The sequence below is a fragment of the Aspergillus fijiensis genome, assembly GCF_003184825.1.
Source record: "Aspergillus fijiensis CBS 313.89 unplaced genomic scaffold BO72scaffold_13, whole genome shotgun sequence".
Lineage (NCBI taxonomy): Eukaryota > Fungi > Ascomycota > Eurotiomycetes > Eurotiales > Aspergillaceae > Aspergillus > Aspergillus fijiensis.
The window spans coordinates 321,088-335,590 of NW_024468989.1; the positions used below are offsets into that span (position 1 = coordinate 321,088).

Here is a 14,503-nt window from a genome sequence, read left to right on the forward strand (position 1 = left end):
TCTTAAAGGCAATCTATGAACTACACCTGTACCCCGGGTCTCATGTTCCTGCTTCGATGATCTTCATCCTCTCTGTGCGGAAGAGAGCCTATCCGGTGATGTCCCAACAGAGTCGAGAGTTCCACCCCCTCCCCACCTTCAACATCGCTCAAACTTCCCTCGTCCTCGGCGTCCCAGCGTTTCAAGGGCCGGAAGCCTCCCCGCTCCCGACCATTCACCCGACGGAGCGCAGTCCTCCGGAACAGGAATCCGAGTCGGCGCACGAGACAAACAACGACAACGAGGAGCAGCGCACAACCCAAGAGCCCGACCACAGCTGTACTCCACTTAGTGCCAAACCGCCCTAGTCCATCGTCCTCATCTCGATCCACCCCCGAGACCACAACCGCCTCCTCAGCCGCCGGATCCCAGCGCGCAAGCTTCGACGCACTCAGCACATGGCCCGAGGCATTCAGCGCCAGCACGCGGAGATACCTGTACGCAGTCGCATCCTCCGGGATAGGGATGACAGTCTCGAACCCCACCTTAGGCACGGTCGTGACTCTCGCAAAGGCGGCGGCCCTCCCACTCCCACTCCCACCACCACCACCCCCCTTTTCTCCCATTCGCCCCTGCTGCTGCTGCTGCTGCTGCTGCCGCCGCTCAGCAGAAACATCATCCGTCCCCTCCAGCCCCCACGCCACCACCTCCGTAGCCCCATTCCAACTCGCGGCGGCGCGGTACCGATACACCTCGAAATCCGGGCGTGTGCGCGGGGCCCCACGCCAGGGGTGCTTGAACACGCGGTAGGAGAGGATATTACCCAAGCCGAACTCGCGCTGGGGGCCGAAGTGCACATGGCAGAGGGGCTCGCCGGCGCGCGAGAACTCGGTCCAGGCGGCGTTCCAGCCGTAGCCGACCAGCACGTTGCCGTTGGGCAGGAGCTGCAGGCTGCCCTGGCTCTGGCTGCTGAGGGCCTGGTCGGGGGCGTTCCAGTACTGGTGGCGCAGGCGGACGGTGAGGCGCGTCTGGTCGAGGTCCAGGTACAGGCCGCGGGAGGTGCGGGCGGGGGCGCCGAGGCCGCGCGAGGCGTTGTCGAAGAGCGTGATGGCGGTGTCGTTATCGCGGAAGCGGGCGTGGTGTTGCCAGGTGAAGTTCGTGGCGGGGCCGGGGCCTGCTGAACCCCCGAATGATTCCGCGGGGGAGGAGGTGAGGTCGGTGAAGTTATTCCGCTTCCCGCCCAGTCGCCACAGGATCTCGCCCGTGCGCCCGTCGACGTAGCTCAGACAGTTGGCGTACCGCGCGGAGACGAGGTAGTTGCCGCGCCGGTCCTTGTCGACGCTGTTGATGTGGAAGAAGTCCCAGGGTTGGTCCGCGGAGGCGCCCTGCCCGGCCTCGCGGCCGCGCTCGACGTCCTCGAAGGCGAAATGCTCCGAGGCGTGCCACTCGAAGAGGAGCCGGCCCGTCTCGACCTCGACCTCCTGGAACGTCCCCTCCCAGATCCAGCCGGCCACGGGGCCGACCCGGCCGGTCTCGTCGGCCACCCGCGAGAGGTCGGCGCGCCGCCGGTCGTAGCTGGTCAGCAGCGCCGTGTCGTCGTGCGTGATGTGGAACTCGTGCAGATCGCCGGGGAGGTTCCGCGCCGCCGTGAACTTATACGCTTCTTGATACGAGGAGTCGAGCTTTATCCCTGGCCAACATGCCACGCATGGAGATTTAGAATATTCGTCGCACTTCTTCAGCGGTTCCTCCTTCCCCAGAGCAAAGCTCAACACTATCTAACCCCCGCGCAAGACAAGCCAGGAAAGAAAAAAAAAAGCAAACATACCATGAAATACGTGCCCCTCCCATGCCCAACATCGGCGTCGCTCCCCACCCAGAAGGTCAGATACTCCCGGCCCCGGTACCGCTGCACGTTCAGGTTGTACGTCTGCCCGTACTCCCGGGTCCAGACCAGGTGGCCGTCGGGGTCGAGGATCATGGGCCCCGGACGGTGGACGCTGGCGCCCCGCGGCGCGAGCAGGTAGTACTCCCCGGCGACCTTGCAGCGCGGACTGGTCTGCACCCAGTTCACGGCCAACCCGACGGTCGTGGTCGACCGGAAGAGCTCCGTGGGCCACGAGCCCATGCGGCCCTGGTCGTAGAGTTGCGATTGATTGTAGGGGCCCTCATCTGCGAGGACCGCCGCTGGTAGCAGTAGCAGTAGCAGTGGCAGTAGGAGGGAAGTCGGGAGGGGGAGGGCGCTGCCCTGCGTCAACGGCATGATTATCGCTGGGGAATGCGGGGCATTGAGCTGCGGGGCGGTAGCGGTAGCGGTAGCGTTAAAAACAAACACAGAAGAGAAGGCTCAGAGTCGCATATCCAGTCCGTCGGAGAGGCGGAGGTCAAAAGGAAGAGGGAGCTCAAGCCGAATGAATGCGAGGCGGATCTTCGATGTTCATAAACACCGGCGGGAGATCCACACCTGGGCCGTCGGCGGTTGAAAATCGGTTGGCTGCCATCTGTGCCCCGAGGATAAGGGGAGAGGGCCCACTTGGAGTGATAGTATGAGTCTCTTGCGATATGTGTTTTAAAAGCATGGTGCATGGTGCATGGTGAATGATGCATGATGGTGTGGTGTGGTCCACGCGTTGGAAATGAGTGGTTGCCGCTGGGCAATGCGTTTCTCTACTACTAGACGTGTGACTAGTCGTTGGATTTTGCAGGTTGAGGAGATGACGAATCCTTAATTAGTATCGATAAAAATAATCCCATTCTCCTCACGTGAGGTTGGTACTCCTCATGAGATGCGTTCGATTTGGGAATTGATGTCCTTAGCTGGTGTCTAGGCCCCAAACTGACAGGTCTTCCAATGGCTAAATCCGAGCGTATGTATTGAATACTGATCACGCGGCGTCCTCAGACTGCAAAAGCAGATTACAGTACATTCGACCGGCAGCAAATCACAATGTATGCTGTATTTTCGTCTGGTATTTCAGCTAGTCTATCTCAGAAGGGGGTATGTATGCACTAATTAAAAGATAGACAGAAGAAGTGTCGCGATGATTAGAAGGGGTATCGTTCGTCCGACCGTTTACTTGCTACGCTTGTAGATCTTGGACAGGAAGGCCTCGAAGACCTCCTTCTTCAAGCCCTCGGCCTCGTTGATGTTGTCGATCTTGCCGCGCAGCTCGCCAACCACCTTCTCCTCGTACTCCAGGTAGACCTTCTCCAGGTCGAGCTCCTTGTAGAGAGCCTTGACCTTGGCCTCCTGCTCGCTGTCCTTGCGACCGTACGCGGCGTCGAGCACCTTGCGCTGCTCCGCGGTGCAACGCTGGATGGCCTGGTTCACCAGCCAGGAGCACTTGTTGTCCTGGATGTCGGTGCCGATCTTGCCGATGACGGCGGGGTCACCGTAGGCGTCGAGGTAGTCGTCCTGGACCTGGAAGTACTGACCGAGAGGAATCAGGATGTCGTGGGCCTGGCGGAGGTTCTCGGGGGTCGCGAGCTGGAGGTAGTGCAGGGCCAGCGCGACGGGGAGGTAGAAGCTGTAGTACGCGGTCTTGTAGGTGACAATGAACATGTACTTCTCCATGGAGAAGTTGTCCAGGTTGACGTTGTCCTCGGGGGCGGTGATCAGATCGCACAACTGGCCCAGCTCGGTCTGGTAGGTGATCTCGTGGAACAGCTCGACAAGGTCGATGTAGGCGGGGTGGGAGCGGAAGTGTTTCTTGAGGATGATGTAGATGCCGGACTCGAGCAGGAAGGCGTCGTTGATCGCGATCAGGCCGACGCCGTCGTGACGGTACCAGCAGGGCTGGCCACGGCGGGTGATGGAGCTGTCCATGATGTCGTCGCTGACCAGGAAGAAAGCCTGGAGCAGCTCCGTGAGCCAGCCGAGCATGCTCAAGTGCTTGAACTGCTCCTCGCTCAGGGGCTGCTTCAGGAGAGCCAGAGCGGTATCGGGGACGGAAAGACCGCGGTTGAGTTTTCCACCAGGAACATTGACATTGAGGTTCTATGCGCGAAGCAGCGAAAGGCTTTAGTGAGTCTACTGCCATGTATCACGATATAGGGTAGGGATTCGGCTGGACGACATACCTTCTCAAACCATTCGAGCGCATTCTGGGGCAAGTTGTACTGCTTCGCAGAGTTCAGGAGATCATCGCGAATTGTGGGGAAGATAGCCTCGAAAGAGGCACGGCTGGTGGTGGAAGGCATTGTGCGAAAGTATCACTGTGAACAGCGAGCGAGGAGGGAAGGGGAGAGAAGGAGAGAGGAAGAGAAAAGGAAAAAGAAAGTCGCAACAACGATAGTTAAACAGTGGGGGGGAGGAGAGAGAGAGGGGGGAGGCGGAGGGAAACAGACAAAGCAACCGCCAGCCAAGATCAATGCCCCATACAATTATGGGTAAATTATTGTTTGCGACGCCCCGCTGTTTGCCGTGTTTGCTACTGCTAACCCAAAAGGGAAATTCACTTACTCCCGGGCTCCATTCCAGTCCCGAGTCCAGTCCAGTCCGACCAGTCCAGCTCCTGCTGCATCTATCTATTTGTGGTTGCTCTTTGTCGCATTTCTAACCGACCTCTGGCCTCATCTCTCACGAATTCCTAGTGTCTCTGGTCATTTTAGACGCGTGACAATCGTTCCCGTACCCTTCGCCGCGGGCTTGGTCAAGCTCTCCGAAGCTCAATCAAAACAGCCTCGTGCAATGGCCCTTGCGCATTACTAGATTCACAAACCTTTTCAAATCTACTCGACGAACCGGGCATTACGGCTGTCAATCTACCTGCGTTTGCGCGCAGGATCCTTACCGCCAGATGGCTGCTCAATTCACAGATGAGAACATCAAGGAGCTGAAGTTCCGACTCGAAGATGCGGCGATCAAGTGCTCCGAACGATGCCTCTACCAATCGGCAAAATGGTACCGTCGCCAACTGACTCCTCGTCAACCCGTGCGATGAAGGAAAGCTAACAGGATTGTCAGGGCTGCGGAGATGCTCGACTCCCTCGTCCCAATCGACCAGTATGAAACGGATCCCGATTCACCAATGGACCAGCCCGATGCTCCTCCAAACGCCCAGAACCCCTACCTCCGGACCCAAGACTCCATAGAAGCGGCGCTCGAGGCGCAAGAGTCGTATAAATATCTCCTGGCCAAGTCATACTTTGACACCCGCGAATACGACCGCTGTGCCGCCGTCTTCTTGCCTCCGACTATATCCCCCATCCTTCTTGCGACTGCATCGCCCAACCCGAAACATAGGCAATCGTTGACTCCGCAGAAAGGCAAATCTAAGGCATCGCCGTTCGCAGGGGTGAAGGACAATGGTGCGACAAGGAATCCCTACCCTAGGCTTAGTCAGAAATCCTTGTTCCTCGCCTTGTATGCCAAGTACCTGGCAGGCGAGAAGCGCAAGGATGAGGAGACGGAGATGGTGCTAGGTCCTGCTGATGGAGGGTCTACAGTCAACCGGGAGTTGCCAGATCTGGCTCGAGGGCTAGAAGGATGGTTTACCGAGCGACGCGAGAAGGGACTAGAGGGTCGGAACCAGGGTTGGTTGGAATACCTTTACGGTGTCATACTCCTCAAGGGGCGGAATGAGGATGAGGCCAAAAAGTGGTTGATTCGGAGCGTGCACTTGAACCCATTCCACTGGGGCTCGTGGCAAGAACTGAACGACTTACTGGCCAGCACGGAAGACGTACGCATACCTCAGCTACATCTGACAAGTTGGTTGCTAACCACTGTGTGCAGTTGAAACAAGTTGTCGATCTTCTCCCGCAGAACATCATGACTCTCATCTTCCACGTATACTGTAGCCAAGAGCTATATCAAGCCACAGATGATACGTACCAGGCTCTGTCCGAGCTGGAGACGATCTTCCCAACAAGCGCCTTCCTCAAGACACAGAGAGCACTCCTCTACTACCACTCGAAAGGTAAGATTGCTTCGCACGAGACGTTTTCTCTGAGCCTGACCCGACGGATTCCACAGATTTCGAAGCAGCATCGCACATCTTCACAGACATCCTCATCACCTCACCCCACCGCCTCGACAGCCTCGACCATTACTCCAACATCCTCTATGTCATGGGCGAGCGTCCGCAGCTCGCCTTCGTCGCCCAAGTCGCGACGGCGACCGACAAATTCCGTCCCGAGACGTGCTGCGTTGTAGGAAACTACTACTCGCTCAAATCCGAGCACGAAAAAGCAGTCATGTACTTCCGCCGCGCGCTGACGCTCGACCGGAACTTCCTCTCCGCCTGGACCCTGATGGGCCACGAATACATCGAGATGAAGAACACGCACGCTGCGATCGAGTCCTACCGGCGGGCCGTCGACGTGAACCGCAAAGACTACCGCGCCTGGTACGGGTTAGGCCAAGCCTACGAAGTCCTCGACATGTCCTTCTACGCGTTGTTCTACTACCAACGCGCCGCCGCCCTGCGGCCGTACGACCCGAAAATGTGGCAGGCCGTGGGATCGTGCTATGCCAAGATGGGCCGCATCGAGCAGAGCATCAAGGCCCTGAAACGGGCCCTCGTTGCCGGCTCCTACTACGCCGAGGACTCTTCCTCCCAGGTCGGTGGCATGGGCGGCGGCGGCGGCCCTGCCCGCAAGATTCTCGACCCGGAGACATTACACCAGATCGCCACACTCTACGAGCGCCTGGGCGACGAGGAGGAAGCCGCCGCGTACATGGAGCTCACCCTGCAGCAAGAGTCCGGGCAGGTCGTCCAGGAGGAGGAAGAGGTCTCGTCCGACGACGATCAGTCCGGCACGGATGTCCCGTCCAGCTCGCGCCGCACGCGCAAGTCGTCGAGGGAGGCAGAAGAAGAGGAGGAGACATGGCACGGCACGGGGGTCACCGCGACGACGTCCAAGGCGCGGCTGTGGCTCGCTCGGTGGGCGCTCCGCGGCGGCGATCTGGATCGCGCGGATCAACTGGCCGGCGAGTTGTGCCAGGATGGGGTGGAGGTGGAAGAGGCCAAGGCTTTGATGAGAGACGTTCGCGCCAGAAGGGAGGGTGGTTGATGCATACATGTTCAGGTGTCTCATACCCCTTCGAATTAGCCAGGCGTTTTTATGGAATCTCGGTTTGTAATGTGTCTCGAATTATATCTGTATATGAACTAGACAAGCCAGTACCCTAAGGGGGTCACTCGATTAAGCGTTGGATTAAGCGTTGTAACTCGTATGGCATCTCATATTGACGAAACTGTCTAGTGTCTTCTGTCGATCTCATTATACATACATTCCAATGTGAATCTATGCAGAACACCCAGAAAGGGCCACAACATACATGCTGACCTATTGAAGAAAGAGCGATGTAGCAAAACCCAGGGTTACAAAGACTACCTTCGTCAACATGCACCACCGGGTTGGGTCACCGCGAACAACTCGCTCAGCAGAAGCAGCTCCCGCCAATTGAAACTAATCGTAGCCTTGATATCGACGTCTCTACGTGCCCCTCTCCCACGGCCCTCCGCTGCTCTCCGATGACAGTGCATAGGGCTTGCATGAAGACCGTCGTCATGCGAAGTACGCTCCCCCGTCCCGCCGAGATCCCACTTCACGCACGCATAGAAGTACCGTCTCCCGATTGACTCCCAGGTGTGACGGAGGCCGAGCCTGGCATCGTCGGGGCTGATGTTGAGATTCAGGAAGCTTCGGTCTAGGACGAAGATTTTGCCGGTTGGAAGGTGGGTTATGCTTCTGGTTTGCAGGGCGCGCGTGATGCGTTTGCTGAGGTCGAAGAGGAGGTGGCCGAGGGAGGATTCGTTGCTAGTCAGGATGACGAGTCCGAGGCGTGGAAATGGTGTTGTCGTCTTTGGCGTGTGTGTCAGCAGAATATCCAGGAGATTGGCAAGGGGTTGGGTGTGGTGCTGCGGATGGGGCTGCTGGGGGGCTGTGTGGTTGCTGCACGTTGGAGTTATATATATGGGGATATTCAGGAGTAGAGTTGCGAGAGGTGGATTTGGTTTGTGAGGACAATTATCAGCTATATTGGTGAAGCTAGATATCTGCGGTGGTGAAGGTGAAGGTAGGCTGCTGCATCGTCCGGTCCTTAAAACCTCGGTACTGTCTAGGGTGCTGACCTGACCAGGCTCTCGAGGCCGAGGAATTGACTTGTCTGCGTGTTCAGAATCAGGGTTGCGGTTTGCATATCCTCGCTGGCGGGAGGTATGAGCCGACGGGTTCTCATTATTGGTCGAAGAATTCTGTCGACCAGCTTTGTTTTCAGCTGATGGAGCCCTATCCACAGGTCCATCTGCATATATAGGTATGGTACGGCTGTTCGGACAAATCGGAACATTTGGCGACGTGAGCAGCGTGGTCGATCTTTCTAAGGGTTTGGGAGCAGGCGATGGTATATCCGGTGGGTCGCTTGAGAGAATGGCAGCGGTGGTGTTGGTCCCCGACCTCAATGTAGAGCATTGACTGGAAGAAATGCTTCCAGATCGTTCATTTGAGACATGATGTGCTGATCCAGTTCCAAATTTCACGCGCTTGGACCACTCGCTTCGCTCTTTGCCCATGTCATCCGTGGGAACAGCTCGAGCGTCTTCGGCCAGTTGTTGCAGCTCAGCATATGATGCCGCATCCTCGATAGCCCTATCCCAGTGTATCTTGGTGATTCTCGGAAAGCGAAGTGCGAAATATCCAGCGTTGGATGGTTTCTCAAACCCACTACCGAGTATCTCGACAATGAAGGGAGTCTTGAACACAACCTCCATTCTGGAGGCGACATTGGTTCCATAATGAAGTGAGAACCTGTGGTCAGATTCGGCGTTGCAGGCATGAAACTCGCCGAACTGATTGAGAACCTGCATGTTCTTCAAACTCATGCCATTGCGGTCAAGCACATCCACAACCTTAAACTTAGGAGAGACGTTGAACTGCGCAACTGCATCTTTGTTGGTGAGACAGCCGACGTAGAACTCCGTCCATAGCAGCTTTCTGACTTGGTGTAGGGCTGTCGCATCTTGCGGATTATATCTCGCGCCAATGATTGCGAGGTCAACCGTATCACCCAGCCCCGGTATATAATCCTTCTTGAGCTTGATCCAGCGGCCGAACGTGTTATTCTCCTGGCCTGAGAAGATGGTAAAGTAGGGGTCCTCGCATCCTTTGAGTACAAAGCCCTCCCACCGCTGTGCAATTCCCCTGGAGAAGATGCTCTCCAGTCGGGCCTGGCCGTCATGTCGCGAGAAATCCACTATTTGTTGCTCAGCAATATCTGCACGCCCGGGGACAGCGTGTATGATGTCTTTGAGAAGTAGACGTCGTTCCCGATGCGGCCGCCTTAAGCATATATTATCATCGAGAAGCAGAATGTCGAAGAAGACCATCATCAGATGTTCATGGGGTTGCGGTCTGGCTGCAATCAGCAACAGAATTGTAGATGATATCCTATTGCGAAACTCACGGGGAATCGCTTTCAGTACCAAAGAAGGTACCAGACCGAGATATAAATTTACGCAGCTTATGAAAGTCCATGATCTTGTTGTCTTTGTCACTCCAGACAAGTAATTCGCCTTCAAGAATGCACCTTTGGGAGACCTTGCACCCAGGCGCTCCTAATTTCAAGGAGTCTTTGATGACCTGGTGGATACCTATCCTGTCGACAGTAGAATCTTTACCGCTTTTAGAGAATATTTGTATGGAACTAGGGCCCAACGTGAGGTCAATATGTACTTGACAGTATTCACCATCGTACTTCCTTTCAATACTCATTCGACGGCGATTGACCATGCGACAGCAGTGCTTGATGCTCCGGGCCTTGTGGTACTCCGGTCGACCGATCTTGACCCCAACTATAGGATTGAGATGTTGCAAGGCCAGATAAGCCAGGTCCTTGGCCAATCCAGGGTCCGGGTGTGGCGGGAAATGGCTGATGGGGTCGGAGCGGAGCATACTGAGCGCACCCTCGAATGTGTCTTGGAAGAGAAGGAGAGGCTGAAGGAGAAAGTGGAAGCTCCGCAACGTCAAAGGCAAAGGAAATACAACAGGGTAATACCCCTTGAGTATCATGCGCGTTAACCACTTTGCATCCCTGCTCCTGAGTCGCTTGAAGAGAGAGCCTAGGGCCTTCTCGACGTCAACCGCGGTGTGCTGCTTTCGCACTCGAGGACCGGAGAATCTGCAACGGGCAGCAATACTGTTCAATGCAGAGTCAATCTCCTCGACCGTTACCTCTCGACCCGGGTCGAGATCGTTCTCGGCTTGCCGCATCACATTTTCGACACATTGGCCGAGGTCGAGTCCGCTGGACACGCGCCAACGCTCGAGCTCTGCCCGTCTGGAGGACCCGAGAAGTAAGCATCGCGCTATAATCCTCGCCAGCGAGGTTTCTTGCAGCCAGTAGACCCTGTCTGGCCTCTTCTCGGGAAACATGCAGGACAACAGGGCCAGAAGATCAGTGTCAGGGCCACGTATCTGTTTCCCATGCTGGGAAAACCACCGAGTCACGGCCCGCACATCAGGATTGAATGCTCGCGCTTCATGTGTCGCCTTCAAGATTCTGTTGTCCTCGAGAGTGGAGAGTAGATCGCACAAATGAGTGAATTTGAACCCCATCAATCAGACAGATAGACGCGTCTGCTGCTGCGATCATTGAGACACCGGTTCCTAGAGGTGTCCAAAGCTTCATATACACGAGACCGCATTGACACGATAGAAGACTGAAGGGTCAACGAACCATGGCCGGGACAATGAACCTATCTGCAAAGCAAGGGTGCGAAAAAGGTCGAAGAGAGCCAGGGAGACGCGTCCATGGATCGCGAAGACACGTGATGCGAACCAGATTTGGTCTTAATTAGTGAACAATGGCCATCGTTCTCATTTACTCTTGGAACCGTTGGATAGTAGAAAAACTCGGATTGTGCTCAGGAATCCTTCGCATAGAATACATAATGTGCAGAGCCCTAGAAGCTGCTGCGATTGACTGATCAATTCTAACCAACAATGATCCCAGTGGTCCAGGTGGCAACCATAAACAACAAGAAAAAGAAAACACCGCCGAACTCCAGGCTTTTCAAATTAAAGCAACAAGACAAATAGATGAGGCCATGTGTTGGAAAGAAGTGAGAAACGCCGCTTACAAGATACCTTGCTTCTGGAGATCAAGGTAGATTCTCTCTGGCATCACGTTTCCTTCCGCATCCTCCATCTGCACCACGTTGTCACGGTTGTCTCTGTCCTTCTTACGGTCCTTTTCAAGCTTCTCCCATAGTCGCAATGCCTCGTCAATCCGAGTGATCTCACGGAAGAGATTGGTGTTCGACGTGATTCCCAAACACTTCAGGCCGAAGATATGCAAGGCCTCAGAAAAGTGCTTGTCGAAGGCGCGACGGCCCATGTATACGAAATTTCCGCAGATTTCGCATGGGTATTCGACACCAAGACCGTGCAACTTGTAGAGCCAGTAAGGGATGGGCTTTCCATCCCAGGCAAGTGGCAGCTTGAGAGGATTGTAGATTCGATCGTCGCCTTCATCATCAGATTGGTCGTTTCCACGATCTCCGCCGGTGTATTCAGATTCGTTCAGTAGCGCTTCAAGTTCCATTTGACGCTCCCTCTCAGTCATGCCCTGCTTGCGCTCGACATTGATCTTGGTCGCCTCACGCTCTGCGCTAAGGACTTGCGTAAGGGACCGGACGCGATGTTCCCTCTCTGCCACCGCGCGTTCCTTCAATCTGTGGGCACCTGGGATCCCGCTGCCAGCAGCTGGCGCGGGTCTGTCGCTGGAGTCACCGGCGGCCTTACGAGCCTCAGCGGCACGGATATGCTTCTTGCCCGTCAGGTGGTTCTTGTAGACGTTCTCATTCGTGAACTCTCTCTCGCAATCAGCACACCAGATGCCTTCCCCAGACCCTTCAGTCTTCGGGCCCTGAGTCCCATTCTCTGCCTTCTCCTCCGTCCAGCCCGGAACCTCGTTCGCCGACCATTGTTTCTCGAATTCATCGTCGAAGCTAGCAAACAGCTTGCTGAGATCTTGTAGCGGTCTTACCTTCTTGATGAAGCTTTCCAGGTAACTCGCGAGCTCGCCGACGTATTTGAAGTATCTATCTGAGATCTTGTTGTTGCGCTTGATCGGCAATTGCGGGGGCGTAAACGCATCGAAGATGTCGAGGTATTGAACGTACGAAAGCCTCTTCACACCGGGGAGGTTCAGGTACTCCTCGTGCAAGGCCGTCAGGTCCAAGAACTGCCCGTAGCTTTCCTCACCGGTGAACAGATTGTCAACTTCCATTCCGGTCGTCTCACCCTCGCCAAGCTGACGGCGCTTGTAGGCCCGCTCGAGGTTCTCGACCGGTTCATTGGGGTAGCGCTTGTGGAAGTCCTTGATTTCGTCCAGCTGTCGGTAAAACTCCTCGAACTGATCGCCGGTCGAGATAGATTGGATCTCCTTGTTGCGCGCGCCATCGGTATCCTTGTAAATGTCCAGCAGTCTCTTTGACTGTTCCTCTATGCGGTTGAGAAAGTGTGAGACCTCGTGGTCGCGGTTCAGGCGGTCGCGTAGCTATATTGAAGAGCATTAGTTAGCATCTGCGGTGACTGTGACAACGGAGCGCTCACGTACATTACGAGGTTCTTCAGCCACGCGGTCGGCAATGGCCTGCTCCAACCGCTCCAGGTCCTCATGGATAAATCTCTGTTCTTCAAGAATCATGTTGAAAGCGCGCACAGAGTGTCCGTTCGGTCTATGCGATGTAATACTCACCCCAGATTGGAGGATGTTACGCCGCTCTATCGGCGCCACCCATGAGAGCTTTGCGGGCGAATTGCGGTCACGTGGAGCGGGCGGTGAGTCCTCGATCGCTGCGAAAAGTCGCGAGCTCCGGCCACTCCACCAGACCAGTACCTCTGATTCCAGACTGCGGTCCTTTATTGTTTGAATCAATTTATACTATCAGATATCTCAGTGGATTCAAAATGGCGGACGGTATTGACAGACGCGCTGATGGTATGACTTTCAAATGACCTTTGAGATCGAGGATTCATTCACTGACCGCGCAAATTCAGACCGGATGGAGTTCAACACCTCGAAGGAGGTCACTGTGGCTCCTACCTTCGAGGACATGCACCTGAAGGAAAGCCTTCTTCGTGGTATCTACGCTTATGGCTACGAGTCCCCCTCCGCTGTTCAGTCCCGTGCGATCGTTCAGATCTGCAAGGGTCGCGATACCATTGCCCAGGCGCAATCCGGTACCGGTAAGACAGCTACGTTCTCGATCAGTATCCTCCAGGTTATCGATACCGTTGTTCGCGAAACCCAGGGTATGTGGCTCACACCATTTGCACACCACGATCTTGCATGCGGAATCAAAAGCTCACACATTGGCCGGTAGCCCTCGTTCTCTCCCCTACCCGCGAACTTGCCACCCAGATCCAGTCCGTCATCATGGCCCTCGGCGACTACATGAACGTCCAATGCCACGCCTGTATCGGAGGTACCAACATCGGAGAGGATATTCGCAAGCTCGACTATGGTCAGCACGTTGTCTCGGGAACGCCCGGTCGCGTTGCCGACATGATCCGCCGCCGCCACCTGCGCACCCGGCACATCAAGATGCTGGTTCTCGATGAAGCCGACGAGCTCCTGAACCGCGGCTTCCGCGAGCAGATCTACGATGTCTACCGCTACCTGCCCCCGGCCACCCAGGTCGTGGTCGTCTCCGCCACGCTGCCCTACGATGTGCTCGACATGACGACCAAGTTCATGACCGACCCCGTGCGCGTGCTGGTCAAGCGTGACGAGTTGACGCTCGAAGGCATCAAGCAGTACTTCATCGCCGTCGAGAAGGAGGAGTGGAAGTTCGATACCCTGTGCGATCTGTACGACACCCTGACGATCACGCAAGCCGTCATCTTCTGCAACACGCGCCGCAAGGTCGACTGGCTCACCGACAAGATGCGCGAGGCCAACTTCACCGTCTCCAGCATGCACGGCGAGATGCCTCAGAAGGAGCGCGACAGCATCATGCAGGATTTCCGCCAGGGCAACTCGCGGGTGCTGATCTCCACCGACGTCTGGGCGCGTGGTATCGATGTCCAGCAGGTCTCCCTGGTCATCAACTACGACCTCCCCACCAACCGTGAGAACTACATCCACCGTATCGGTCGTAGCGGTCGTTTTGGCCGCAAGGGTGTCGCCATAAACTTCGTCACCAGCGACGACGTGCGCATCCTCCGCGACATTGAATTGTATTATTCCACTCAGATCGATGAGATGCCTATGAACGGTAAGCGCTTCCACCCAATCATTGGAGACCAAAATTTCATATGCTAATTCCCTCCCCAACAGTTGCCGATCTTCTTTCCTAATCTTTACGAGTCATCTATCTGCAATTTCCTTTTCCAAAAGTTCAAGTTGCGCTCGAGCTATGGGATGTCCCGCAAATCAGTTGCTCACTAGCTGGCACCCTTTCTTATCACTTCCCACCATGATCGAAAGAGAGCATCTAGGCTCTGGGCACGACGGAAAGTCAACACTAGTGTGGAGGAAATGGGAAATTTACTAGTCTGGTAGGTTTTG

At 55.7% G+C, this 14,503-nt stretch overlaps 6 protein-coding genes across 6 annotated transcripts; 2 read left to right on the top strand and 4 right to left on the bottom strand.

Annotated features, from left to right (window-relative positions):
* Window positions 1-20: 20 nt before the first annotated feature.
* BO72DRAFT_373603 (arylsulfotransferase family protein) lies at window positions 21-2,242 on the bottom strand (the record flags this gene model as incomplete). Its single annotated transcript, XM_040941091.1, has 3 exons — window positions 21-593; window positions 654-1,661; window positions 1,808-2,242. The coding sequence occupies 3 exons, from the start codon at window positions 2,240-2,242 to the stop codon at window positions 21-23; spliced, it is 2,016 nt and encodes a 671-aa protein (XP_040803414.1).
* Window positions 2,243-2,917: 675 nt separating this feature from the next.
* On the bottom strand, window positions 2,918-4,295 carry erg20 (bifunctional (2E,6E)-farnesyl diphosphate synthase/dimethylallyltranstransferase). The gene is made up of 2 exons (XM_040947861.1): window positions 4,060-4,295; window positions 2,918-3,976 (listed from the first exon to the last, which is right to left on the bottom strand). The coding sequence occupies exons 1-2, from the start codon at window positions 4,177-4,179 to the stop codon at window positions 3,053-3,055; spliced, it is 1,044 nt and encodes a 347-aa protein (XP_040803415.1). The 5' UTR covers window positions 4,180-4,295; the 3' UTR covers window positions 2,918-3,052.
* Window positions 4,296-4,500: 205 nt separating this feature from the next.
* On the top strand, window positions 4,501-7,058 carry BO72DRAFT_476052 (anaphase promoting complex subunit CDC23). Its single transcript, XM_040947367.1, has 4 exons — window positions 4,501-4,882; window positions 4,946-5,663; window positions 5,717-5,900; window positions 5,957-7,058. The coding sequence occupies exons 1-4, from the start codon at window positions 4,779-4,781 to the stop codon at window positions 6,994-6,996; spliced, it is 2,046 nt and encodes a 681-aa protein (XP_040803416.1). The 5' UTR covers window positions 4,501-4,778; the 3' UTR covers window positions 6,997-7,058.
* On the bottom strand, window positions 7,046-10,542 carry BO72DRAFT_505646 (ATP dependent DNA ligase domain protein; the record flags this gene model as incomplete). Its single annotated transcript, XM_040949198.1, has 6 exons — window positions 7,046-7,083; window positions 7,508-8,233; window positions 8,267-8,349; window positions 8,386-9,339; window positions 9,392-10,413; window positions 10,444-10,542. The coding sequence occupies 6 exons, from the start codon at window positions 10,540-10,542 to the stop codon at window positions 7,046-7,048; spliced, it is 2,922 nt and encodes a 973-aa protein (XP_040803417.1).
* Window positions 10,543-10,824: 282 nt separating this feature from the next.
* On the bottom strand, window positions 10,825-12,695 carry BO72DRAFT_526063 (SF3a splicing factor complex subunit PRP9). The gene is made up of 2 exons (XM_040949999.1): window positions 12,548-12,695; window positions 10,825-12,487 (listed from the first exon to the last, which is right to left on the bottom strand). The coding sequence occupies exons 1-2, from the start codon at window positions 12,635-12,637 to the stop codon at window positions 11,063-11,065; spliced, it is 1,515 nt and encodes a 504-aa protein (XP_040803418.1). The 5' UTR covers window positions 12,638-12,695; the 3' UTR covers window positions 10,825-11,062.
* Window positions 12,696-12,900: 205 nt separating this feature from the next.
* Window positions 12,901-14,292, top strand: BO72DRAFT_494271 (ATP-dependent RNA helicase eIF4A; the record flags this gene model as incomplete). Its single annotated transcript, XM_040948447.1, has 4 exons — window positions 12,901-12,931; window positions 12,991-13,245; window positions 13,317-14,210; window positions 14,273-14,292. The coding sequence occupies 4 exons, from the start codon at window positions 12,901-12,903 to the stop codon at window positions 14,290-14,292; spliced, it is 1,200 nt and encodes a 399-aa protein (XP_040803419.1).
* Between the last annotated feature and the right edge of the window lie 211 nt (window positions 14,293-14,503).

Excerpts from the sequence above, each read along its gene's own strand:
- erg20 (XM_040947861.1), bottom strand. The coding sequence starts at position 4,179 with ATGCCTTCCACCACCAGCCGTGCCTCTTTCGAGGCTATCTTCCCCACA. Across the intron at positions 3,977-4,059 it reads CGCTCGAATGGTTTGAGAAG|AACCTCAATGTCAATGTTCC; the intron begins GTATGTCGTCCA and ends CTTCGCGCATAG.
- BO72DRAFT_476052 (XM_040947367.1), top strand. The coding sequence starts at position 4,779 with ATGGCTGCTCAATTCACAGATGAGAACATCAAGGAGCTGAAGTTCCGA. Across the intron at positions 5,664-5,716 it reads TACTGGCCAGCACGGAAGAC|TTGAAACAAGTTGTCGATCT; the intron begins GTACGCATACCT and ends CACTGTGTGCAG. Across the intron at positions 5,901-5,956 it reads CCTCTACTACCACTCGAAAG|ATTTCGAAGCAGCATCGCAC; the intron begins GTAAGATTGCTT and ends CGGATTCCACAG.
- BO72DRAFT_526063 (XM_040949999.1), bottom strand. The coding sequence starts at position 12,637 with ATGATTCTTGAAGAACAGAGATTTATCCATGAGGACCTGGAGCGGTTG. Across the intron at positions 12,488-12,547 it reads TGGCTGAAGAACCTCGTAAT|CTACGCGACCGCCTGAACCG; the intron begins GTACGTGAGCGC and ends TCTTCAATATAG.